The sequence below is a fragment of the Paramormyrops kingsleyae genome, chromosome 8, assembly GCF_048594095.1.
Source record: "Paramormyrops kingsleyae isolate MSU_618 chromosome 8, PKINGS_0.4, whole genome shotgun sequence".
In the NCBI taxonomy this organism is placed as follows: Eukaryota; Metazoa; Chordata; class Actinopteri; order Osteoglossiformes; family Mormyridae; genus Paramormyrops; species Paramormyrops kingsleyae.
Genome location: NC_132804.1, coordinates 29,962,098 through 29,989,484, shown reverse-complemented (window position 1 = coordinate 29,989,484; position 27,387 = coordinate 29,962,098). Strand labels below are relative to the sequence as shown.

The 27,387-nt window shown below is 45.1% G+C and overlaps 2 protein-coding genes, 1 long non-coding RNA gene and 1 other non-coding gene across 8 annotated transcripts in view; 2 read left to right on the top strand and 2 right to left on the bottom strand.

Moving 5' to 3' along the window:
* rassf5 (Ras association domain family member 5) overlaps positions 1 to 4,515 on the bottom strand; it is a 32,556-nt gene extending 28,041 nt beyond the window's left edge. Inside the window, exon 1 of the mRNA XM_023832392.2 lies at positions 3,866 to 4,515. Within this exon, the coding sequence (XP_023688160.1) occupies positions 3,866 to 4,400 (535 nt within the window). The 5' untranslated portion in view covers positions 4,401 to 4,515. The remainder of the gene's footprint in view (positions 1 to 3,865) is intronic.
* Positions 4,516 to 5,668: 1,153 nt separating this feature from the next.
* Positions 5,669 to 22,652, bottom strand: ikbke (inhibitor of nuclear factor kappa B kinase subunit epsilon). Of its 3 annotated transcripts, XM_023832384.2 has the most exons (23): positions 22,422 to 22,652; positions 20,869 to 20,961; positions 20,441 to 20,522; positions 19,525 to 19,639; positions 19,249 to 19,386; positions 16,477 to 16,612; positions 15,757 to 15,938; positions 14,680 to 14,840; positions 14,199 to 14,309; positions 13,923 to 14,102; positions 11,966 to 12,162; positions 11,695 to 11,753; positions 11,364 to 11,455; positions 10,681 to 10,782; positions 10,068 to 10,125; positions 9,807 to 9,919; positions 9,200 to 9,276; positions 8,808 to 8,847; positions 8,599 to 8,700; positions 8,398 to 8,494; positions 7,655 to 7,746; positions 7,049 to 7,120; positions 5,669 to 6,502 (listed from the first exon to the last, which is right to left on the bottom strand). In XM_023832384.2, exons 4-23 carry the CDS (start codon positions 19,612 to 19,614, stop codon positions 6,469 to 6,471), a joined length of 2,133 nt encoding a protein of 710 aa, XP_023688152.2. In that variant the 5' UTR covers positions 19,615 to 19,639; positions 20,441 to 20,522; positions 20,869 to 20,961; positions 22,422 to 22,652; the 3' UTR covers positions 5,669 to 6,468. The 3 variants fall into 3 exon arrangements, with proteins under 3 accessions (XP_023688152.2, XP_023688151.2, XP_023688153.2); XM_023832383.2 differs by lacking the exon at positions 20,441 to 20,522; XM_023832385.2 differs by lacking the exons at positions 20,441 to 20,522; positions 20,869 to 20,961.
* Positions 13,372 to 13,443, top strand: trnaa-ugc (transfer RNA alanine (anticodon UGC)). Its single transcript has one exon. It is a non-coding gene; the product is annotated as a tRNA-Ala (tRNA).
* Positions 21,153 to 24,541, top strand: LOC111854441 (uncharacterized). Of its 3 annotated transcripts, none has more exons than XR_011992682.1 (4): positions 21,153 to 21,216; positions 23,911 to 24,008; positions 24,151 to 24,212; positions 24,403 to 24,541. It is a non-coding gene; the product is annotated as an uncharacterized lncRNA (long non-coding RNA). The 3 variants fall into 3 exon arrangements; XR_011992681.1 differs by lacking the exon at positions 21,153 to 21,216 and adding an exon at positions 22,553 to 22,682; XR_011992683.1 differs by lacking the exon at positions 21,153 to 21,216 and adding an exon at positions 22,895 to 22,958.
* Positions 24,542 to 27,387: the final 2,846 nt, after the last annotated feature.

The window sequence follows — 27,387 nt, the reverse complement described above, 5'->3', positions numbered from 1 at the left end:
GCGTGCGCCACGTCCCCGGAACACCCTGCTGCCCCTCAGCCGGAGCGGGTAGCATGCAGCCCCTCCCCCCCGTGTCACTCAGACCTTTAATTACAGGCTAATCTGACAGCGAATCCACCTGCAGGACGGCCTCCTTGCTGGATTAAAGGCAGACGATAAACACTCCTGATCTGTCTGGGTGGAGTTTAGAGCTGAATTAACAGAATCAGAGAGCAGCACCTGCCACCCTGTGCCAGGTTAAAGGACCAGCCGTGCCAACTGAAAGCCTGCCACAGGTGGCACCCGATCCACTGGTCACCTGCTGCCGTGGAAACTATCCACAGATGACAAGCATGCTGGGAAGGGGAACCCGAATGTACCATTACTGACCCGTGGCCCGCACGCAAGCCTGAAATTAGCAGCGGCTATCGGGGAAAGAGGAAGTGTGAAGGTTGCAGCCACAATACAGCTCGGTCTGGCAAGGTTAGCGAGACAATGCACAACTTCAGCGAGTATTTATATTCACAGAGCACTGGGAACCGCTCCTGGGCCTGGGCAGAGACAGAGCCGCTTACGGCCACCAAACCCATGAGGCTGTCATCAGTGCCGCACGATGGTGCCCGGTGCTTCGGCAACTCAAAAGCTACTGTTCCTGCGCTTCGAATATAGTACCATGCAGGGGAGGACTGTGAAAGGGGGCTGGGGTGGGGGGGGGGGGTGGCAGAATTAGTGAGGCGAGAGAGAGATTGGAAGCCGCGTAACACAGCGCTGTCCCTGTGTCACCAGCCAGGCGCCCTGGGGACCTCACTCAACAGAAGGGGGGACAAAGGACCTTGAGGGATTATGGGGGAAAAGCTCATTAGTGCCAGACGTGCGCCAAGAGACTCCCCATACCGAGGCCAGGCTTAATCGGGGCACCGATGGATGGGCGAAAGGGGGGGGTCTAAACAGAGCAGAGGGCTCCACCCCTTTTTAAACAGCGAGGGATCATCCGTCATTTGCGGCGAGAGGTCAAGCCGCCAGCAAAGCAAGAGAAGGAAGATGCAACTAAAGAAGGCCGTATTAATAATTTCACATTTATAAATATTACATGGATGGAGGTAGATGTGAAAGCATAGTGTAAGCCACAGCTGTAATTACTATATTACAATTAAATTACCGTTCAGTCAATTTAACGTGGCTGTTCTACCAACTATATATATATAGGGGAGGCTTCATGTTAACTGGGACAGGGAAACCGAAGAATCCCTCCCCGCCGAGGCTGTCAGGCAACACTAGCCGAGCCCTGACTGCCTGATGAACGGGGGGCCGATGAACGGGAGAGTATCGTCAGGCGAATGGGGACGCGTGTCCGGGGCAGAAACACCCGGGATCATGGCAGGCGGGCCCACAAGGTTCTGCCATAACGCTGATGCGCCACATCAGACACTGCATACATTCCTCGTTTATGGTAATTTTACTGACACTCCTCTAGGGGGCAGATTCCCCTCCTAGTAGCTGAAGAAGAAGCAGAAAGCAAGCAACCCGTTTCGTTCTGCAGTGAAAACAGGCGACTTAAAATGCTTGCGCTTTGACTTTCTCAATTTTCCATAGCGGGGCAGATACTAAACAGGTATGTTTAACAAGACGGCTGTGAATGGCGGGGGGGGGGGGTCATCTCTCTGCGCTCTCTCATCTGCCCCTAGAAATGACCAGAAATGCCGGCCACACCCTCCACCTGGCGCTGAAGCGTACGGCCAAAGGTGAGGGGCTAAAGCACACCCCCGAGATGGCCCCCCTGTCCCAACAGCTCACACCGCACCCATGCCCACATGCACAATCAGAAATACGGAGCTGAGCCAGGCAATCAGGAAGACGCCCGTGCCTCCTATCCCTGCCTTCCTCCATATCGAATACGTATGAAAATGCAGACATTCAGCTGCTGGCTAGAACAACATTCTGACACGGGCTAGAGATTCATCAGTGGACGGTATCTTTCTCCTTCCAGCAAATTCCGGGGTACACTGGCATCTCTAAATTGCCATGAGAGTGTGACTGCCTGTTTTCCCACCCAGGGTGGCCTCTAGCTCGTGAATCAGGCCCCAGGCTCCATGTGGATAGATGGCATCCTTGAATGCGAATTGGAACCCAGGGAATATTAAAAGTGTTCAGTAGCCAGAGTAGGATAAACACTTGATGATCACACACTCCAGACAAAGGACAGCAGCTACACAATGTGACATGCTAATGATGTCATCAGCAATGTCACCACCAGCAATGGCGTTCGGCAACACATCTTGCCATCACAATGTGACATCAGCGCAGCCGTGTGGAGAGCACATCATCGTCGATGACAAAACCCCAGTGAGGTCACATTCCCCACCACCAACCCCTGCCGTGCCGTGACATCCACAGCCCAGCAGCAGAACGCAGCACCAGACCATTACCCAAACTGGTCAAGAGAGCAAGGTGGGGAGACACCCTCGCATTTAACCATGAAGACCAAAGTCATCGGTCTCCAGAAAGTCCCTCTCCCGGAGCACCATGCACACGACCGAAAGCACCGAACGCAACTGCGCCTTTCACACCAGCTTTGTCACTGCCACAACAAAGACAGTAAGTGTGACTCCCCAGTAAGAATGATGCAGAATACTGACATCCAACCCGAACATTAAAAACCATGTAATTCACTCCCAAAAGTACATGCCAGGTTTTCCATTTTTCCACTACAGAAGAGGGCATCACTGGAGCTGCCCCCACCCTCCAGTGCATCATGATAAATGTGTACCCTGCACTGATGCGAGCTATAATGGTCTCCAAAGTACAGGGCAAATGCAGGAACATCTCTCCCTCCATGCCTAAAACAACAGCCCGCCTGAAGATAGGCCACCGGCCTCTCAGTCGTTAACGGGGTGAGCCGCAACCCAAAGGCATGCTGGGAAAACTGTAGCACTCAAATCAGTCATAAGCAACTAAAAGGAAAAGTCACAGTTTGTTGAAACTCAGGCACGCATTCCTCACAAGGGTCGCCATCAGAGCAGTAAATCACATCAGTTAATCTGATTTTGCAAATAATGCTGCAGCGTTCACTGCATGTTACAACTCAAACAAACAGGGATGACCAGTGACCTGACACCAGATACTGGATGGTGAAATCTAAAAAAAAAAAAAAGAGTAGAATCTCTAAAGATATCGCCAAAGTTGAAGACTGGAAAAACATGCAAGAACATTCACCTCTGGATTGATCGGGTTCAAATTCTCTTGGCTGCGGCAGCTGATAGTGACAGGGCTTATGTGTAAATTTAGGGTTCATTTTTAGGACATTCCCAACGCATCCCAGCCATACCGAAGAGACATGCCCAGTTTCTACATTTCTGCAAACCCAGCGTGGTCTATGATTACGTGTTATGGGCATTAAACACACAAAGGAGAAAAAAAGTATTCTCTGAAATGACCCGCATTTACCTAAACTCAATCACAGGTCGGTCAACAGTCACTCATCAATATCCTGGTTAACTATTTACATCCGTTAGCCTCGAGTGCCTTAAATGTGAAGAAACTCAGATATTGACATTAATTTCTTATTGAATTGCTTTAATCATTCCCGGCATATAGTAAAACGTGTGTCGGCAGTCCTATCAATGAGACTGTCTAACCCTGAGTCTGCACATTCGACAGGATTGTGGATCCATCTCGCAGTCAGCAAAAGATCTTTGTAACAAGTGTATCTATTAAATCAACGCATATTTCCCTTATAATTAAACACGCGGCCTCTCGCCAGTCCGATTTTTTTTACCTACAGTGTGATCGATGTCATCAAAACATTAATCTTGCTTACATACACACATGTTTACATTGCACTTGTATGAAGTGTAAACATAGACCCGCAGAAATCCCCCACACTCACTCCGACACTTTAGTGCGCTCCCGCTCACTCGGCAGTTACAAGCATCGCACCAGTCCTGCTCCACCTTCTTCACGACGAACACATGCCCCTCTCCCTTCTCCTTCTTCACTCGCGGGTCCTCCTGGCTGAAGATCGACCACGCTTCTCTCCTGGGCGGATCACTCTTCTTCCTGACCACCCCAGACCTGCCCTGCGTCACCCGGTCCCCGGCGCTCCAGCCGCCGCCGCCGCACAGGAAGCTTAAGTCCAGGTCCCGGTGCACCGTGATCTGGGACGAGGGCCTGGCCGTCATCTTTTCATGGCTAAAGAATTCTTCCCCAATCATGCCCGCCTCATTCCGCGACTGGGAGATGCAACTGGACGGCGTCGCATCACTGGGCACCGCACGGTGGCCGGGAAGGTGATCTAAGGATGCCGGCGATGCTGACAGCGCGGATTCCCTCTTCCATACCAGGCTCCGCCTTGATCTCGTCTGAGACGATTTGCCCACGTTCGCCGTCCACCCTTCGCAGTAAATCACGGTTGCGGACGCCATGGCCGGGTTAGTAAATATAAACGTAAATTAAAGCGGAGCAGCAGCCGACAGGCAGAAAGTGACTAATCCTCCCGGAGCAGAGAGACTTAAAGCGCAGAGGAGCGGCCAGACCCACGCGCTCTTAAAGAGAAACGCCCCTTCCTCTTTACTACTGCGCCGACACGGTTCGGCGAAGGGGAATTCTTCCTTTTATTTTTATCACGTTTTCAATATTAAGAGAGATACGGAAGAGGATTAGGGCCACCATGAGAATATTATTCGAATTCTGACTTTAATCTCAGAATTCTGACTTTAATGTCAGAATTCTCAGAAAAAAAGTCAGAATTCTGAGAAAAAAGTCAGAATTCTGAGATTAAAGTCAGAATTCAAATATTTTCATGGTGGCCCTAATCCTCTTCCGTAGTGAGAGGTTTCCTATACGAGTGTAAAACAAATTGTAATGATAACACAGAAGTGTAACACACTTTATAACGAGATCGATTCTTAATATCCTATTACAAACATTGAGCCTTTAATATGGAAAAAGCAACACAGATTAAAATGACATTTTGTTTGTTGTCAAATTGTTTATTTCTTAGCACATTGCCCAGCTGAAATAAAAAGACATGACTGTATCACTATAGTACAGGAACTTCCATCGCCTTTTATGTCGAGGAAACACCCAGCCAAATACATGTAGTCACACGTACGTACGTTTACCTCGCCCACATCCACCCACCCCCAGAATTACTTTATTGTGAAGCATATGTTAATTGTATTGATTGCATTACAAATCTGGGTAGTTATTTGGTGGCGTCTGTTAAAATTCAGTGTCTGTGAGTTATTCTGTTAGGGTGCCATGTAAACATTTATTTCAAAGTACCAAAAAGTCCATTTTGAATGACGCGCTGTACAGCTGAAAAGCACCAGCGAGCCCCTGCCCTCGGAGCGATTTATCTTCATTTTTGTTTTAATGTGTTGTTTTCGTATTCGCGTTTGATTTCGCCTTCATGTTGGTTATTACCCTCCTGTAGGGTTTGCGTCGCTTTTACTAGTGAGCAGTGTTGAGGTTAAACCGCGTCTTCCGCGCTGGACTCGTAGCTGCGACTCCAAAACGGAAGGCTGACTTTGGTATTTCCCTCAAAGCTGGTCTTTGTTGTCTAAATATACGTGTCTCTCCCGCTAATAACCGCAAAAATCCCCCGTATTTCAAACATATAAATTGGTCTTTAAAATCATACGTAAGACAAGATTCGGATAATTTATAGAATCACAGAGGCAATGCGATGTCGTTTTACTGAAAACTTCCTTTTATTGAAAGAACACGCCTTTACAGGTTTATGACGCACTCATTCTGGTGTATTTTCGGCATTGTTATTTAGATAAAGCTAATTTAATCAACATGAACTCAAAGTCTGATAGCATCACAAAACAAAATATCTGTACCGCAGCTTCAATACATTAAATATCACAGTCATAAATGACGTACAGAGGTAAAAGAACAACCTGGAATAAAACAGCACATCTCTTTAGCTTCAGCTAAACAGGGCACATTGATACATGGCTGCTGATTCAGATGGTCAAGTCCCTTGAAGGATATTTGAAATTTCCACCTTGCATTCAATTACAAAGCAGGGCTCTTATTGAGCATGCTGTCCTGGAGATTGAGGGTTATTGCAGAAGTAGGGGCCAGTGAGCACTCGATTCTCCAGGCAAAATGAATCCCCTGTTGGCAGCTTTAAGACCCAACCGGGAACATCAGCTACACAGTCAAGCGATAAAGGTCCATTGTGTAGGTTAAATGGATAGAACCATCAATGCTTATAAGAGTGTTCTGGAAAAATGCTGATGTCATATAGATACTAATTTGGGAGGGAGGTCAGTGGTTTGAAGAGAAGGTTGAGGGTGAGACAGTAATATTTAGACATTTAACCCAAATACATTTTCTTAAAGAAATTACGGAGGCTTATGTCTCTGAACACTGTGACCTAATCTTTTGCCGCCTATCTGACCTCTCCGTGCAACTTCCAGAACGTTCCTCCATCATCTGTGGACCTTTCTCCATGACGACCCACAATCCTGTGGGCAGTCAGACTTCTGGACCTTTGTTCATCACTCCCAAGCTGCAGAAATGGCAGGGATACACAGCACTAAAGGATCTTCCCCAAATGAACATGTTTGAAATTTCAGATGAACAATGGATGCAACAGGTCTAGTAATCGGCTTTGCTCCAAGACCAACAACATGAATAACTGAAAGATTAGCAACAGACGACGACATGGATAACACTACTTTCCTTCTTCCACCATCCTCTGGGTTCTTCCCACGCTGATCTTTCCATGTATCTCTGTAAATGTGTGGCCCAGGCCTGCAGTATGCAGAACCTGACAGGCCTGCAGTATGCAGAACCTGACCTTCTCACATCTGGTTATGATATATTGCTACATCTGCTCTTATGGGAATGCCGCTATATAAAAATCGAACTGAGAAAATGAACTGGACCGAGAGAAAGGTTCCTTTATGCCTTTTCTGTGTTTCCGCCCACATATTCGAATAACAAACTCATTCTCCGAGCAGTTCCCCTCTGAAGCACAGGTTCTATAAAACAAAAGTTCATTGTCGGGAGGCTGCACTGGCAGAGAGCAGCGCCGGCCCCGTCGACGCCGTACCTCTCAATGATGCTGTTGTTGTGCTGTAACTCCAACGCCACCAACTGCATCTCATCCTTCAGCTGGTTCATCCTATGACAGGAGAGAGACTCTCAGCTCCGCAACGAGCCTCGGAACAGAACGGTGCCGCAAAATGAGCGGGAGACTGCCCAGTTTGTCCATGAAGGGTTAGGTTTGCATCTGTCCCTTCATTTCAGAATAAATTCTGGAGAAGTGTGGAAAATCTTGACGTTGACATTATGTTGTGTTAGTCAATCGCCTCACATAAGGGGGTGATGTGTGGCTCAGCAGGATAGAATGCTGGGCCCATCATTGGAAGATTTCTGGTTCAAAAACCAGAAGCTGCACAGTGATTTCAGCTTTGGGCCCTTGGGCAAGAACCTTGACCTCTGATTGCTCCAGGGATTCTCTGACCCGGCTTTCTCAATTGTACATCACTTTGGATAATAGTGTTTACTAAATAAATAAAATCTACAACCTATTACCCTTAATATATGACTGAATTAGGACCGTTAACCCATTTCACCCTTTGGGTTGTACGACGCCCCTAATTCCCTTCACGGTTGCTGCGCTTAGGGACACCTGGCTGACCGCTGTCCTGCCCACCTCCGGATCATGTGATCCTTGTCCCGCGGACAGTCTGAGGGCTCTGTCACCGCCTGCATCTGCTGTAGCCGGAGCAGGGCTCTGTCCAGGACCTGGGAGGAATAAAGCACAGGATCTGCTACTGAAATGTGATCTTTACAGATGTTAGTTTCAGCAATTCCTCTCTCTGTGAAACTCACAAAAACACATAAGACTTTTGGTCAATATCATGGCAGGAGAGATGAGATGCTATTTTTCAAGGCTCACGTGACAAGTAACTGCAACTCTGTTGTCCTTTTAATTAGGTGTGTTTTTCACATTCCTTAAACAGGCAGGATCCTAGCATCAGGTCCCCAAACATAAACTGACACAAGTAATCTTTATGGGCCTGATTATCTGGCCAACTCAGTCTCGGTACTCAGCAAATCAACACCAAGGAAGGCTACTGAATGCCTAGCTCAGTGTCTCCATTTGCCTCCCACCAAAACACACCCAGTGGCAGCTTTTACTACTACCCAAACCACACATTTGTCTGCCCCCCCCCCCTGAGGCCCCCTTTTGGCCACAACCAGTCATTACACTAAATATCACATAAACAAGTGCCTTATTTGGGAGACGCTGAAGCAGTGTATCCTGCTAACCTGATCTTCTGATTGAGTTTGCTAGCAATTCATCTTTGAAACATCTGTGGAGATGGCAAATTGAGTTTCTGAGTGAGGCCCCAGAAACCACAAATAAACACATTAAGGGCTGGGGTAGTTTACCTTGTTTTGGCACTGTTCACACACATGTAGGTCATCCATGATCTGAATGAAGTAAACACTGTAGTCCTTTAGGTGTATCTGGATCTCATGGAGCTCGCTGCAGAATGGGAACGGCCGCAGAATGATGCACCGGTCATTAATCTAACAAATAATGGAATCCCACACCGCAAACAAGCTGGCTGTAGGTTCAACGGCGCTAACCTGGTCCAGGATCCAGCTAAGGCCAGGACATCGTGGTATTTCTGTGAGCAGACATCCCGGAAGAGAGACTTCACCTTCTTGATATTGTTGGACAGGTTTATCCTGCGAATAGAACCACGCGAGAAACAAGCCGGTGATTTTGAGCACAATCATCCAAACATATCTGCTACTGGCTTTTAAAAATAATACATCCAAAGTCCAAGCCTTACTTCTCAAATTTGTGAATCTGTTCATCATTGTAGTTCAGCTCTGTACGGGAAAGGAAAACGAAGCACAAGTTCTTTGCTGTTTTGCTATACATTTATGTTCGGAAAAGTTTGAAAAGAGCTTATCTCAGGAGGGTGAAATTTACTGTTCTCTGGCATTACGTGCTGACACATGCGCTTTGCGCTCCAGGGAGCCGGCCTGAAATTCTCATTTTCCTACTATCAGATAATGCAGGCAGTAGCCGCACTGCTTTCCCGGCACAATAGCTGCAGTAAATCCAGTGGTGTGATCGTCTAATCTCCCCCTGGCAGGCTTAGCTGTGGAGCAGGGTCTCATTTCAATTAAAAACCATCCTCTAAGGAGAGAAAATGCACCGTGGAGTAGGGACACTTACTGCCTGCAGCTCTGTCCTTCCTGTACTGCTGGTGCACCTGCGTGATCTTCTCCAGCAAGACCTCCATCTTCTGCATGCTGAGGCAAACAGAGAGGGTCAGAGATTAATTGTTAGGAATCTTCTGAAGTACCCCAGCTCTCCACTGCCAGGCCTTAACATCACAACCACATGCTGCAGCGATGACACCGAGAGGCTTTGTGTTTGACTCCCAGAAGGAGTTTTCTTGTTGTGCCCTAGGGGGCACTGTTTGGACAAAATTGGTCCATAAATACCTATCAGTATACATGTAAATTCATTAAATGACAAGTCAGACAAGAAAACAGCCATAGTAGTGTAACAAATCCATCCATTCTCTTCTTCACTAATCTTGGAGAGAGACACAGGGGGCCTGCAGCCTATCCCAGGCAGCGTAGGGCAGGAGAATACACACTGCATGGGATGGCAGCCAAAGCAAGACATCACTGTTTGAAATACACACCAGAAATGTGCTAACATCCATCTCAGAACCACTTCCTTGTGCAGTGCATCCATCCAACTGTCCTGCTGACCTTTAACCCCTGCACAGCCCATTCTGATTGGCCACGGCCTGCTGACATACATGCCTTACCTTTTGTCTTCGGCCAGTATCTCCATGCGCTTCGCCAGCTGCACGTGCAGGTGGTCCAGCTTGGTGTGAAAGTCCCGGATGCTATTGCAGTACACGGGTAGGTCCTCCTGCATCTGAGGAACCAGGGCCACCAGATCAGTACCAGCTCCAGCCCAGCATGTCACCCTACCAGGGAGGAGCACATGACCCATCCCTCCGAGTGCGTGGCCTAGGAATGCTGGACTCCCATTGCACACGACAAGGAGTGCGGCGTGTAATCACCAGTTTTAGCTTCTTCCTGTTGTCCATAAGGTCTGGCAGGTCCCCAGAAGACTGGCCCCTGAAAGGAGAGGATATGGGACAGCTTTATCTCTGCCGTGCAGCTGATGGGAATTCCTATGTAGGGAGGGGGGTCCGCCTTAATATATTTTGTGGACCTGGGAATGGGGGGTTCTCTCTTAATTGTTGTGTGAATGGCCCCTAAATAAATTTTAAATTTGCTAGCAGGGGGAGGAGCGGGAATGCCGATGGCTCCAACAACGATGACGATACAGATTTATCCAACCCCTATCCGAGAAAAGCAGGTCAGGTGAATAGCTCAGTATGTTAGGCATTAGTGCTCTTGGCTAGAAGGTTGTGGGTTCACATCCCATGGCCACCGCAGTGATCATATCAACACAAGGCCCTGGCTGACCCAGTTCCCAGCCCCTGAGCTTTTGTGCACTGCTTTGGACTTTAACTGATTATCATGTATGCTTAAAGGGTCTTATTCTAAACAGGAATGGCACAAGCAGAGGGTCGCACTAAAGAGAGCAGCTACAGAATCATCGCATGTTTTGGTGCAGGATTGTTATATGCAGCTTACAACCACCACCAGGTAATCCGCCGCACTCACAGCTTGGACAGCTTGTCCTCCACCTGCAGACAGGAGACCAGCTTCATGTTGACGATGCTGATCTTGTGTAGCGTGTTGTTGCATTCTGTAAGGACCATCTCGCTGGAAATGGACACACAAACCAGGCAGTCAAAAACAGGGTCTTTCTTCCCACTGGCACAGAATTTGCACTACAGCAGGTGAGGAACCTGCCAGGCTCTTGGTTAAATGCTAACAAAGCTAGTTTGTGCTCTCATGCGACACTGATCAGCACACAATTCTAGTACTGCAGTTAGTTTTATGTATGTAGCACCTGGTGTTGATGCAGCAGCAAATATAAAGCATTTAGGAACGGAGCAGTAGGGAGAGCATTAAACATTCAAGGCAGTGTTACTGTACCCATGAGCAAGAAATTAATCTCAACTGCTTTAGCAAAAAAAACACAAAGCTCTACGAAAAAATAAAAAATGAAACCAATAACTCTAGACATCCCATCTGGAAGTAAGCACATGATATTGACAATGTTACTATTTTTATTTTACATGCCAGTTATAATTATAAAAATTGTAGCAAAAGCAGAAGATAAACGGTTCTAGGAGTCAGGATCTGTCTACCCTAAAAACAGACCATAAGTGATGTTACGTGGGTGACAGGAGAAGTGTGGAACACCATGCGTCATCCTCTTCTTGTGCTCCCATACTCACAAGTAGCAATAGAATCCCTGTAGAATCAGCTCCTGACACTTCTGTAACGAGTGGCCTATCCTTAAGTACTGGTGGATGATGCCCAGGACGGCCTAGAAAAGAGACCATGTGGCTGGTATACAAGTGATCAACAGGCAGCTCTGAAATAAGTCGTATGAGACTCCTGATTGTCCAAAAGCAGTTCCTGAGAACCAGGCTTGCCGTACCTGATATCTGCTTGGTCAACCACATTCTAAATAAAAAGGTTCTCTTTACAATGTGAAAAACAAGACTTGGCTTCCTCTGATACAGATCACGACGTAACCCGTGGTCTGGCTCGGCGATGGCCTACCTTCGAAAAGCTGGAGTCGGCTATGACGTCAAACTTCGCAGGCATGCTCGGCATGTCAGCTGCCAGCGGAAGAAAGGAACACAAATCAAGGTACTTAGGCCTGCAGCTGTGATCGTCTTATGGGCTGCTTGGTGGCCCCCCTGGTCCTAAGGACGTTGACTATACAGCCGTAAAGCTTCCTCAAGCCTATCAACCTGACTGTAGTCTTAGCCAAGCTCTGCATTCCAGCTTAGTGTCTTAGTCTCAGAACACGGGCAGGTGTTGGTCTTACGCTCTTTGTAGGTCAGTCCCACTATCTTCTCCGGCCGGCGGCTGAGTAGGAAGATGGGCCGACCTGGCGTGGTCGGCGGAAAGTTGACCACCTTCATGGAGGGTTCCAGAATGAGGCTGTGTCCTTGGAAGAGGTATTGCTGGAACTCAGGGCTAATCTTGGTCTGTCGCTGCACCTCCTCGAAAAAGATGGCAGCCCTGGAATGAGGCGGCAGAAGGAAGGTGACTAGAGGAATGGATCCAGAAGACAAACCTGGTTCTTATGTTACAGTTCATTCTGGAGCACTGCTGCTTTGCTACTTTAGTGCAGTGTCCTTGGAGACCCTCAGACAGTCCACATTTCTGAAGGACTCTGGTCTCGCCTCCTAACGCTTATGCCGAGTGACAGCTGCCAGCCTGAACCCTGGAGGCTCTGCCCAGAGACAACACAACTCCCCTTATAACTAAACAGGTTCACTGGCTCCTTCCTACATGTGATACTGCATGTACACAGATTCATGTGACACAGACATGTACTTAAATTCATGTCACACTGCATGTACATAGATTCATTTCACAGAGATGTGTACACAGATTCATATGACAGTGCATGTACACAGATTCAAGACACTTCACTGCTAGAGAGGAGCACTTTTATACTATTATACTTGTGTACACTGTGATCCATTTATATTTTATATATTGTTTATAGCCATATACTCTCATCCAGAGAGATATTTATTTACTTTTCCTCATGCAGTCTTATTCAGATACGTAGATGCTACAACAAAAAATACATGTAGACCAGGACATAAATGACAATACTATGCATTTACTTCTGACTAGTGCACAAGCATTTATATGAATATGAAACATATAGGAACACATTTCTATATTATAATGTGAAAAATCCAAAGGTGACATTACAAAAGCACTACACTGCATACTATCATCACAATGCAGGTCTGAAGACATAATATGAAATATAAAAGTCAATGTAATTCGATTGTGTCATGATTTTGATGTAAATTACTGAGAACCACATAATCTATGAGGACCTTTAATGACAAAACGATTGATTTCTACTGCAATTTACAACACTGCAATCTATTACGGCATCGACAAAAATAGCAACGCCACGACGGATCATACTCAGTGTTTACTCCATTAAAAGTTGGTGAAGCGTTTATGTGCACATTAAATTCTGAAAAGTCAATAACGGAAAAAAGCAAACACTGCATGTTCAACCCTGAAGATGTCTGAGCCAAGAACAGGTTGTGCTGCAGTGACTGTACCATCCATGCACAGTTACAAGGGTAATATTCCCTAGCATAACCACAATCTCTCACTCATTTAATAAGCAAATAGTACACATCCACTTTTGTTAGGCATCCCTGGTCCCTAACAGTGGCCATGTCTGTCTCCATGGGGGATGTAGCTCAGTGGTAGAGCACATGCTTTGCATGCATGACATTCTGGGTTTAATGCCCAGCATCCCCACTCTAACCACTCACCAAACTCTCTGACATACTGTCTGCCTTGCTTGTACATCTCTTTTGGGGAGGATGTGTGGGTCATCAGGTGTGCCTGTAATTGGAAGGTTGCTGGATCACATCCCATGGTCAGCAGAGTGATGTTACGTGAGTAAGGCTCACCCCTCCCCCCCCCCATTGCTCCAGGGAGTATCCAACCCCAGTTTCTCAATCATACATTATTATGGATAAAAGAGTATGCTAAACAAACACTGAGCAGTGTTTCTCAGTGCAGTCCTTGGGGACCCCCAGGCAAACCACAGTTTTGCTCCCTCCCAATTTCCAAAACACCTGTACCGGGTATTGGTGTTTCTGATTGGTTGATTTTTTGGTTCAAGTGTGCTGGGAGCTGGGAGAGAGAAAAAATGTGGCGTGTCATGAGGTCCCTGAGGACTGGCCTGAGAAACACTGCTGTAAGGCAGAGGTAGGTCATGGGTCTGGACTCACGTGTTATAGAAGTGGATGTAGATGCGAAGCATGGTGGCTTGCTGAAGGGAGAAGACGTGAACGGGCACGCGGTGGAGGATGCCCGTGGTCTCCGCGAAGAACTGGTCGAAGCCCCAGCACTTATCCTGGTTGGCTTCCAGAATGTTAGCAAGTACTGGGACCAGCTGGGCCTTGAGGCCCCTGGAGAGCCAAAGGAGGAGGGAGGGGGTCACTGAAGGTGGAGAGTAAGAGGCTAAGGGAGGGAAGAATGTCTGGGGGGGGGGGGGGAGCACTCACTCGGAGAGCTGGCAACAGGATGGCAGCTGGTAGCTCCACTCGATGGGACCGTCCTTCACCCTCTGTACCCCAGCAATGGCCCCCGTCGGTTTCTCAGTGGTAATCTTGTACCTAAGGGGCATCAAACAGAGCACACCTTCTGCTGCCTCAGGCCTGCCACCATCGACTACGGTGACACGGACTACGGAGACTTTCAACTACAAGTAGTCCTTGACGTGGGGAGAGACCAGGTGCCAGAACTGCCCTAGTTATTCAGCGCCGGCAAAAGGTGCCCCTACCATGTACCCACCTCATGGCAAAGACTATAAGCAAAGAGCTTTCCGATACACAACAGGATTCTGGGAAACCGAACAAGGTTTTATCAGCGGGAGCCACAAATGACAACTGAGCTGGTAGTTGCTGAAGAGTTCTGAGCACTCTTGTAAAGACTGGATGAGTGCCAGTGGGGGGCGCTGGCGAGCAGTGCACAGGAGCAGCCTACATGATCTGTTTGTTGCTGCGTGGGCCCCCGTAGGGCACGAAGGGCAGGCTGCCGGTGGCTGCGTGGTAGAAGGTGACCCCGATGCTCCAGAGGTCCACGGTGACGCCGTAGGCCTTGTGCTGGGGCTTCCTCAGGACAGCGCGCTCGTACATGTCAGGGTGCTGCGGACACGGGGAGAGGGAGCTCAGGGACTTTCCTCAGCTCTCTGTTCTCCTCACTCTTCGTAGAAAAAGCACCCCAAGAACATTCCACAGAAAAGGTCATTGTTTGGTGAACTGTGAATACTAGAGCTGTTGTATTACTATACTTCATTTTCATTTTCACTTTCACAAAGCAAGAATTTCCAAAAATTTTTTTATCCTGGTCGGGGTGATGTGGGGGGGGGGGTATTGGAGCCCATCCAGGAATCTCTAAAATTGCCCAGAGTGTAACAATTGATAGTGCGTGTGTTGCCCTGTGATGGACCCATACAAGGTACCCCCGGGACCAGTGCCCTATGCTGCCTGGGACTGGCTCTAATCCAGCCCCTACCCAGGGTAAGTGGTTAGAAGATGGACGGATTAATTAAGTTACACTTTACTTCACAGTTACACTTTACTTTAGGGGGCACAAATACACGATGCTCTTACTTGTGTATTAATTAACCACAAAGTCTTCGTTACATACTGATCTCATGTTAATTCATCATTAATGAATCATGATGCATCTTTTATCCCAAGCAGTTACTATATTAGTTACTGTACCTGTTAATTCTATGAACTGACAAGTAAAGAAACTAATGAAGTAAAACTACTGAAGGAACAAGTAATGAATAATACATGTGAAACACTGATATCATGTTTGTTCATCATTAATGAATCATCACACCTCTTATCTCAAGGAGCTACTGTTTTTGTTCATGATTTGTACTTCAGTAGTAACTGAATTATTAACAATGATATAAAAACAAACTCGTGATCTGAATGATACAGCCTGCATAGGCCATGATGACAGCCTCGGTCCGGTGCTGTGAGCCATCCCCTTTCCCAGCCTTCAGCGTGCCGCGACCTCTGACCTCCCTCTCCCCACCTCCCTCACCAAGTACTCTTCCGTGCCGTAGATGGAGAGGAACTTCTCGTCGTCCTCCAGCTCACGGGCGGCGCCGAAGTCGGTCAGCTTGTAGACAGAGCGGCCATCGTCGCTCACCAGACGCATGATGTTGCCCGGCTTGATGTCACGGTGGACCACGCCGTTCTCCCGCAGGTGGTTCATGCCATGAACTGCACGGGACACGACAACTACAACTGGCACCACACGATCACTTTGGCGATCAGTGAAGTACTTCTGTTCTATTGGGTTTCATTCTCTCCTATGATTGGGTGGAATTGGGCACAAATCCTACATTCTATTACTTAAGGTTCTTCAGTGCTTTAGCTCATGAAATCATTCACAGATTATAGGCTGATGTGTTGCTCCGTGGGTTTCGGGTCTGGATTAAGGGGACTCAAGTCCAAAGGCCAGATGATAAGTCATGACCCTGATTTCTGATCCCAGTCTCTCCTTACTTATGAGAGACTGTCACTATGTCTATGGTTCCCACAGCCATCCTGCTCCAGTCTGCATCCAGGAATCTGTTCTTGCTGATTAAAAAAATGCTGTTTTCTCTAAGAGAAGTGCAATTAAAGAGAATGTACTTTATTGATCCCTGGAAAGAATTTTTTCATACAAAGCTGTTTTATAAAGGACTTAATGAAACTAACCACAACCCTGTATTGGATAAGTGATTAGAAAATGGATGGATGGATGGATGTTACATACCAACACACTGCAGCATGATAAGGAACTCCGACTCGGGCAGCCCGAAGGCGTTAACCGGTTCCTCCAGCAGGCTGAGCAGACTGCCCCCAGAGCAGAACTCCATCACCAGGACCTTCTGCTTGGCGTTATGGTGCATCTGACGCACGGGAGATAAGACCAGATAGAAGCCAGATTCCAGATGGGCCACTTGACTAGCCAGCAGATGTTGTTACCCAAACGGCTTCGTAGCTTTTGCATTCCACGCTTCACCAGAACTCTGAGCTGCATGTTTTACCTTGGTGATCAGGCACGTGCAGAGGGGGGGGGGGGGGGGGGGCGGAGGGTGCTTGAGCACCCTCCCCTTTCCTCCAGGATGCCTCAAGTACCCTTTTCTTGGGTTTTTTTTTTTAAATGTGTATGTGCGTATGGAGCCCTGTCTTTGCCCCTCAACAATAAAATGTAACTATTAATCTCAATTTTGCTAAATAAAAGGATCTGGCTTGCATCAGTCACATGACTGCCATTAACCAATGCTCGCCCTTGAGGGCAGAGCGTGCTCGTTACGAGCCGGGTACGAGCTCACAAAGTGCACGCGCATTTTCTGCAGGCTGGGTGGTGCGGAGCTGGAGGAGAAGCAGGCAAATTAATTGGAAGGTGCAGACTGCAACAAAACAGTAAATAGGGTGTACAGCGCACACTATAGTCTATAACAACAAATGAATTGAAATAAATGAGCGTGCTGTTTGTGCAACAGCGCGACAAACATTACCTGTCCTTTTATGAACTGCACAAGTAGTGGTGGTCATTAACTGCTAGCTAACTGGGTAAGGGTGTTACAAGGGGTTCTGTAGCTCTGTCCACCGTTTTAGGGAACATGTTTTGTTTTAAAGTAAGTTACAGGACTTTTCCCTTCTTTTCTGGAGGGCTTTTATTTCACTAAAAACGATCTAATATGGATATCCACCTAATTCCATATTAGATTCGTCATGAATGTGAGTTGTTGTTATTCAGCCTGTTCTATCTTTTTTAACTTTGAGCACCCGCCCCTTAAAAACGTCTCTGCATGGCCCTGTTGGTGATCCATGTTCAGCACCTTTTCCAAATAGAAAAGCAGCAAGGTGACTACTTGGACTTAAACTCTGAGAGCGTAACCCCTTGCACTACTAAATATGGACTTTATGGGGCTTTGAATAAACAAAGACAAGGGAGTGCCACGTTCCACCTGCCTTTCCAAATACAAAGAGCAGTAAAAGCACGAGCAGCTTGTAGCTGACAAATGAATACAATCACTCAGTGTTCATAAACCACCTCCCAGGAAGACACTCACTACGCCTGGCAAGTGAGGTCTTCAAAAGAGACTGACATATAGAAAAATATTTCCAAAGAACTTGCTTAGGTGTCTTTACCACCCAAGAGTAAAACCTCTTCATGCAACTTCGGTCCAGACACTTCATATATTCACTTTTGACAGTTTTTCACACCTGCTTTGCTGCACTCACTAAACGCATCTGTGGAAAATTTCCATTTCTTCTATCGTCAACAATGATCCTTATGTCTTTAGCATATTGTCATGGGGGTTAATACAGAGGCTTTAATTAAGGCATAAAGCTGAAAGAAATATAGCTAGCAGCTTTGTTTTGAGCAGGGGTGCCCAACTCCAGTCCTGGGGGGCCGGAGCCCTGTGTAGCTTAGTTCTTTCCCTGTTCCACCATAAATGATTCAGATCAAGAGCTGTGTGGTAATTAGCACAAGGAGTTGAATCAGGTGTGTTAAATGAGGGGAAACCCAAAAATGTGCAGGGTTCCGGCCCCCCAGGACTGGAGTTGGGCACCCCTGGTTTAGGGGAACACAGAGCCACTGTGTCTGGACACACCGCCATCTTGGCTCATTGACGGCTGTTAGCTTTGGTTAAGGGGAACACAGAGCCACTGTCTGAACGTGCCACCATCTTGGCTCATTGTAAGGAGATACATCACCTGCAGTTCAAACTAGGTAATCCATCTGAAGCTAAGCAGATTTGCGCCTGGCCAGTACTTGGATGGCAGACCAACTAGGAAAGCATGGTTGCTGCTGGCAGAGATGCTGGTGTGGCCAGCAGGGGAGCTTATCCTGTGAGGATCCCAGTGCAGTGATGGAGACACTGTGTGGTAAAAGTGGCACTCGAGATGTAAAACCAAGGTCCTGACTTTCTGAGGTCATAAATGATCCCTGGGCATCTTGAAAAAGAACAGGGGTGGTGCCCTGATACCCAGGCTAAAGTGCCTATTGTGACCCTTTCAAATCTGGCCTCCTAATCATCCCTTACATCTAACTGGTGAATTCTCTGTGGCCCTTTCACTACCAGATAGATGCTATGCAGTGCTGATTAAAATGGCTCTCCATTGGTTCTGTGAAGCACTTTGGGTGTCTTGAAAAGTGTTATATAAATGTTAATCCATTAACTGATATTTTTCAATCATATACTGTGACAACACTGTTTACAAAGCTTCTAAATTGAATATATGATTGCACTACTGCACTTTAGTTCACTCTTCAACTATATATTATTTATATATAATATGTGACATTGCCAGAGAAAGCACACAAGGTTTGAATGTTCATGTACAATAAAAATATAGATATTATATTCTATAGCTAAGAAGTAAAACCACTGCATTTCTGGCATGAGAGGCAGTAGCACCCTATTTAATGAGTGATGCCTTTGTGAAAGAATGCTGTCCATGACATGGAAATACTAGACAGCAATACGCTTGTGCCAGTCTGCTGGAGCTGCACGCAGTCGCTGCGGCCTACCTCCTCCACTGCGAAGAGTTTGACGATGTTGACGTGGTTGAGCTTCCTCAGCATGTCAAACTCCCGCATCTGCACCTCATATGGCCGGCTGTAGCTCACATTGTTGAAGACCTTCACTGCGACCAGCTCCCCCGTTTTCTGAAGAGCAAGGGACAGAAGGGACTGGCTCAGTCACTGAAATCAAGGGCAAAGTGATGCAATCAGCAGTGGACGCAGTGTACTCCTGCGTCTGCAGTGCAGTAGACACAGTGTACTCCTGCATTTGCAGTGCTGTACCTTACTGCGGGCCTTGTAAACACTGGCCGTTGCTCCTTGTCCCAGGACATCCTCCACAGACCAGAGGTAGTTAGCTGTACTCTCCAGCATTTCAGCACTGCATAAAAGAGCTTGACTACAGTGAGAAAATATGGTGAAAACCAACATTAACCAAAGAATTAGCACATAATGGAGACATCATTTCCATGTACAAATAAACAATTAGCACTAGTTACGCTGTGGTATAAATTGTTTGGTATATGACTTGCCATGAAATTAAAGGTATTGACCATTTTTGTCATTTTTATACACAGTTTCATAGACACATAAATAAACATAAGAATGAGCTCCTGACATCTGAATTTCTTAGTAGTTAAAAATCAATAAGATGCTTGAACAGACGTCCCCTAATGAGAGGTATTGATACTCTGAAGAGATATTGTGTATTGCTGAGTTGGACAGAGCGAGTACAATCACAACAATCACAACACTACATTTTGCATAAATAATTTTTCCACCTAATGTCTCTTCCACTCGTCTAGTATTAAAATCAGGGTGAATAATTTCTGTAAATTGTTCATATTTTTTAAGTGTTTAAAACAAGGTGTACTTTTGATACATCTGTCCTCGTGCATATGACAGGTCCCTTAGTTACAATGTAAACAAACCTGTAATACTATCAAGTGAATTCTTTGTTGCACTATTCAGTAATTTTGCTATTAGTTGACGAACCCTTCTTTGAAAATCAGTCACAAGTGTTTGCAATATTCTTCAAGGATATTATAGGTCAGGGTAAACTATTTAATAGAAATCATGTTTGCATTTTCCTGGGTTTATTAACTGAACACATGAGCTAGCTAATTTCGCTGGCCTCTGAAGCGTTTTCAGCGTGACTACGGCTGTAGCACCGTGTTACAGCAGCTCGCCCCCCATTTACCTGGATTTCGCGACAACGCTTAAATACTGCTGGCTTTCAGTACACGCCGTCTTCAGATGAATGATTATGACAACGCGCGTTTCTGCCGAGTAAGATCAAAATTATGCTCATAAAGAAGGCAGGTTCATGAAGTGGGAAACGTTAAAAAATACTTGTATCGATATCTTCGGAGGGGAGCTGTGGATCTTGTTTAAAATCCAGCACGTTGGAGCTGCCCCAGTGTAACCAGGCAAGCAGTACTCGATTACGTCAAGCAGTCGATTACATCCTTATAATCGTAACTGAGCAAGTATTGTTTATAGTAAACTACGCAACAAAGATATTTAACTCCATAACACTGCTACATATTTACTCCAGCAATGGAACACTTACGCTCTATATTATACAACCCAAGTTTAAACACCTTGATTTTAGATAGGGGCGCTTACCTTTACACGCTGTTAAAACGCTTCTCTGCTCGCCTCTGTCCTTCTTCAGAAAGTTATAAGTTTACATGCAGGTCAGAGGAAACTGACTAATTCCTGCCAGACAAATAAGTGAGATCTTAAAAGGCGCTAATCCGCCATCGGTGACGCAAATGGCATAAATATATTTCCCATCTTCAGCTTGTTTACTGTAGCCGCAAAACATGGCAGCAAAGACGAAGCATTGTCTTAACTTCGGTTTTTTTATGAGGAAGTAAAGGTGGGGCAATATTTTGCTTTTCGGATTTCCTGGATGTTCACATAATATCATCTTACATTTCATATGTGCCTGCTCATTTTTACAATTGCGGTGTAAGTTTACTATTATTATATTGCGTCGTGTTACCGTTCAGTCGTTTAAATCTGGTTTCAGTACTAAGTTGCACTGAAAGGTAGCCTATATGATAGTTTTTAAAATAGATCGACTGTTAGGCCTAGTAATATTAGCAGTACAATGTCTCCATTCAACATTAGATTCGCCCTGCATTGTCCTTTGCCACGCGTCCGTGATCTAAATTGCGTAATAAATTAAATTATGTTGCCAATGCAAAGTGATCCAATGCAAAAACAGAATGATAATGGTTCCTGTGTATAAGGTTAATACGGGCAATATTTAGAGTACGCTAGCTGCCACTATACGTATGACTGATGTGTATTATATGAAAAAAAAGTGAATATCCTGCTTTGCTTCCGTTAAGCCTCGTCGATTAGCCGAAACCGTGAAATCAGCCGTCGGAGATTTTAAACACAATGACCCGTCAACATAACGGGGCATGATTCAGAGGAACACATTCTGCCATGGATGCTGTGTATGGCTACGATGCAGGCTAACGACCGTAAGGGTGTCGTTTTGACGTTACAGGGAGCTGCAATGAAGTGCAGTGGGCTTTAAAGAGAGTAAAAGCACAACAAAGTTTAATGCGGACCACGACTATCATGGATCAACCAAAATGATTAAAAAGCTGCAATGACTTGGTTGTTACACACAAAGCTCTTAAAAACCTAGCAACATTTTTACTGAGGACCTACAGTGCATAGTGTTTCACATGATCCAGCTTATAGCACAATGGTGCAGTGTGATATCATAAAATCACGCTTACGGGGCAGCTGCACAAAGCCCCAAATCTGGCGTGTGACCGCGGTGTTTGATATGTGATCATCAGATGACCCTCCGGCCGACAGGGGTGTCAAACAGGCGAATGCGTTATGCACTGGCTATTCACGGTGTACTTTCATGGAGAGATCAATCCATGGAGAGCAAACATGTTTTTTCTTTAGACCGGGGGTAAATAAATACATCTCGATTAAAAAAATTAATACTTTTAGATTTTTGCAGTACTCCCCAAGTTCATACAGCCTGTCGGAAATTTACTGGTGTTTTCCAATACTTGGCCTATTATTAGTATTATGTTAACAAATAAAACGCGATCTAGACCTACTGCTTTGTCCTGTCTAAGTAACAATTTTGTTAATCACAAATGATTATTTCTATAATGATTATCTGTGACAGTGCTTACCGGTAAACACGCACACTGCGACAAGGCAATCAGGAGATGCATTGAGCGTTGTGAATATTCATAAGGCGACCTTTGACAAAGGATTACATCCAGCCATAAAGTGTATGTATACGTATATATACACACGCAAGCTCACTCTTCATCTCATCATCCGCCCTTTCCTTACTTTCTGCTCCTGAGCTAAATAAGATTTTAAACTATGAAAATGAGGGACCGACAGCTGAAGTAACTTTCGGTTTTCGCGACGGACTTCCTACTTCAGTAAGTCAGAAATTTTTAAAGAGAAATGCAAAGCATTACTCACTATAATGCATAACCATGACACCCCGCGGATATAGAACGTCTAATATGACATAAGAATCCAGCAATGGAATCTAAAGTTAAAATGTGCATAATTATTTATTTGCCTAGAGAATTGAGAAATAGGTTCCCAGCTAACAAGCGACGTCACCGTGACGTTTTTGGACGTCCGAGTTTGGTCCGCCAGGTAACGTTTCATTCACAACGTTAGGCGGACGTCCGATTTTAGTCCGCCAGGTAACGTTTTATTCACAACTTTAGGCGGACATCCGATTTTGGTCCGCCCGGGAACGTTTCATTCACAACGTTAGGCGGACGTCCGATATTAGTCTTTGAATCCTTGAAATGTATTTGATCGTTTTCCTGACAGCTATCTTTTTACACAGAGCCACTATACACAATAGTTTATTTTTTTTCACTGCTAACAGGTTGGATCAGGAGTTCTTTATTGTAAAAGAAGTAATGTACGTGAATGCGGTGATATTTCTATAGCTTTATCTGCACCCTTCTGGCAGTTCGCACACTACGACAAGAAGTTCTCCGATTTGGCTGCAGTCAGTTTATATTCCACTCCTGCAGCCGCAGGCAGATCTCGCTCCATGTCACATCAGCTGCAGACCGTCCAATAGTGATGGGTCGTTCTTGAACGATTCGTTCATTTTGAACGAATCTTTAATGTGACTCGGGAAGAACGAGTCGTCTCGTGGGAGTGATTCGTTCAGTCGCAGATGCGCATTTGCGCAACTTCCTATAGTTTCTGTATTGGAATTATTGATTCACCTGTTTCCAGTCTTCGGGTTTTTCGAGTCGTTTGTTCATCACGTGACAGCCCCATAAGCTTAACCTAGTATGCAGTCTGAGCCGGAAACAGAATTGATTAGTTCATCTCTCGAGTCTTCGGGTTTGAGTCATTCGTTCATCACATGACAACCCCATAAGCTTAACCTATGCAGTCTGAGCCGGAAACAAATTAGTTTAAGTTATCATAACCGTAATATTTTAAAATATAAAAAACAGACATATAAAGACCCTGTAAACATGAGTCATGCAATCAAATTAGATAACTTTGACATGACATATGTTTTAAGCAAAACTGAAGTACACTTATGATCAGACAAAACAGGCAGTATTTCTTACATATTTACATCAGGTGACGTGTGTGTGTGTGTGTGTTTTGCAAATACTGTAGCTGCATGCAGTAAAGTTCATCCTGAAGCAACCAACCTCACCATGGATAATTCAATTGCAGTGACACTAAAGCACTGTCCACGCCATGGATCTCGGAAGGTATGGAGCTGTTTTTATATTGTTAGTGGTCTAGTGGTTAGGATGCTCACCTCTGAACTAAGAGATCATGGGTTTGAGTCCCACGTCTGGCACTACTGTCATTGGCTCCCTGAGCAAGAGTCTTAACCCCAATTTGCTTCAGGTAGACTGTCCCTGAATTTAGAAAATGGAAGTCGCACTGGATAAGAGCATCTGCTAAATGCTGTAAGTGTAAATGATTATCTTAACACTGAATAGTTACATAAATGTCACTAAGACATATGTGTGTTCTTATATGCATGGTTCATAACACCTATCCCACTCATACCATACAAGGTTATCTAACGAATGTATTCAGTTTTAGAGGTAAACTACTGTATGGTCTTCTGTAACTATTTCTTCTGTGTTCTCCTAGGATGATGCTGCAGTGAGACATTGGAGCAGGGACCTGAAGCGGATGAATTTGCTTGTTAATGTTGACTTTAACATTTAATAACAACATTATAATGTTATTAAAGTTTTTGATGTTAATAAAGTGAGATGACTGAAATATGGAATAAATGCATTATTCATATTTAAATATATATCCATCCATCCATTATCCATACCGCTTTATCCATCTGGGTCGCAGGATTTAAATATGTATTATAATATAATTATTTAGAATTATATATTGCATATATAATGGTTTGTTTTATATATATACACAAACCTATATAAAATATATATATATAAATATAAAACCTTTTTATTTAGGTTTGTTTATATATATGGTAAATCATTATTTAGAATTATGTCACGTTCGCTGGTCGGGCGAGCAGGCAAGTAGGAGAGCAGGAGCCAGGAGGTAGGGTAATCGGGGTTTATTCGGGGGAAACAAAGGACGAGGGGTAACGGAAAGCAACATCAATGACGGATCTACCGGAGACGGACTCAGACGAGGACTAAATAGGAAAGACAGACCAGACTCAATAGGACACAGGCGATCGGAATCAGGATTGAACACGAGGTAATGAGGTGGGCGTGGCACACATTAGGAGCGGACGGAGCGGGACGTGACAGAATTATATATTGCATATATAATGGTTTGTTTTATATATATTTTATATGTATACACTCACCTAAAGGATTATTAGGAACACCATACTAATACGGTGTTTGACCCCCTTTCGCCTTCAGAACTGCCTTAATTCTACGTGGCATTGATTCAACAAGGTGCTGAAAGCATTCTTTAGAAATGTTGGCCCATATTGATAGGATAGCATCTTGCAGTTGATGGAGATTTGTGGGATGCACATAAGAACATAAGAAATATACAAACGAGAGGAGGCCATATTTCTTATGTTCTTATGTTCTTATGTGCATCCCACAAATCTCCATCAACTGCAAGATGTTCTTATGTGCATCCAGGGCACGAAGCTCCCGTTCCACCACATCCCAAAGATGCTCTATTGGGTTGAGATCTGGTGACTGTGGGGGCCATTTTAGTGCAGTGAACACATTGTCATGTTCAAGAAACCAATTTGAAATGATTCGAGCTTTGTGACATGGTGCATTATCCTGCTGGAAGTAGCCATCAGAGGATGGGTACATGGTGGTCATAAAGGGATGGACATGGTCAGAAACAATGCTCAGGTAGGCCGTGGCATTTAAACGATGCCCAATTGGCACTAAGGGGCCTAAAGTGTGCCAAGAAAACATCCCCCACACCATTACACCACCACCACCAGCCTGCACAGTGGTAACAAGGCATGATGGATCCATGATCTCATTCTGTTTACGCCAAATTCTGACTCTACCATTTGAATGTCTCAACAGAAATCGAGACTCATCAGACCAGGCAGCATTTTTCCAGTCTTCAACTGTCCAATTTTGGTGAGCTCGTGCAAATTGTAGCCTCTTTTTCCTATTTGTAGTGGAGATGAGTGGTACCCGGTGGGGTCTTCTGCTGTTGTAGCCCATCCACCTCAAGGTTGTGCGTGTTCTGGCTTCACAAATACTTTGCTGCATACCTCGGTTGTAACGAGTGGTTATTTCAGTCAAAGTTGCTCTTCTATCAGCTTGAATCAGTCGGCCCATTCTCCTCTGACCTCTAGCATCAACAAGGCATTTTCGCCCACAGGACTGCCGCATACTGGATGTTTTTCCCTTTGCACACCATTCTTTGTAAACCCTAGAAATGGTTGTGCGTGAAAATCCCAGTAACTGAGCAGATTGTGAAATACTCAGACCGGCCCGTCTGGCACCAACAACCATGCCACGCTCAAAATTGCTTAAATCACCTTTCTTTCCCATTCTGACATTCAGTTTGGAGTTCAGGAGATTGTCTTGACCAGGACCACACCCCTAAATGCATTGAAGCAACTGCCATGTGATTGGTTGATTAGATAATTGCATTAATGAGAAATTGAACAGGTGTTCCTAATAATCCTTTAGGTGAGTGTATACACAAACCTATATAAAATATATATATATAAATATAAAACCTTTTTATTTAGGTTTGTTTATATATATGGTTAATTGTATGTTTATGTTAAACTGCTTAAATTGTTTAGACATTTCTGCCATGGTTAAAAAATGCTGTTTTATATATATATATTTTTTATTTGATTAATAAGATGTTTTAAATTAGTCTTTCTAGCTTACGAATTTATGTATGATCTATACATAAATTAATAAATCATTTGGAAATGTCCTACAAAAGACAATAGCTGTTTCTGAAATAGCATGGTAACATTGTGAAGATGTGGTGAGGACGTCGGAAATAACGTCTGTCCTGTACCGAGGACCCTACAAAATAACATCCACATGACGTCAATAAAAAATGTTTTCATGACGTTTGTCAACGTTCAGAGGACGTAGAAAGGACGTCATTGTCATGCCCAGCTCCGTCCGATCCTCGTGTGTGCCACGCCCACCTTGTCTTTCTGATGGATATGTCTGATTGGTCTGTCTGATGGGTATGTCTTTCTGATAGGTATGTCTTTCTGATGGGCATGCCTGTCTGATAGGTATGTCTTTCTGATTGGTATGCCTGATTGGTATGTCTTTCTAATGGGCATGTCGCATGGGTTTGTCTTTCTGATGGATATGTCTGATTGGTCTGTCTGATGGGTATGTCTTTCTGATAGGTATGTTTGATAGGTATGTCTTTCTGATGGGCATGTCTCATGGGTATGTCTTTCTGATAGGTATGTCTTTCTGATTGGTATGTCTGTCTGATGGGTATGTCTTTCTGATAGGTATGATAGATCATACCTATCAGAAAGACATACCAATCAGACAGACATACCGATCAGAAAGACATACCCATCAGAAAGACATACCCATCAGACATACCGATCAGAAAGACATACCAATCAGACAGACATACCTATCAGACAGACATACCTATCAGACA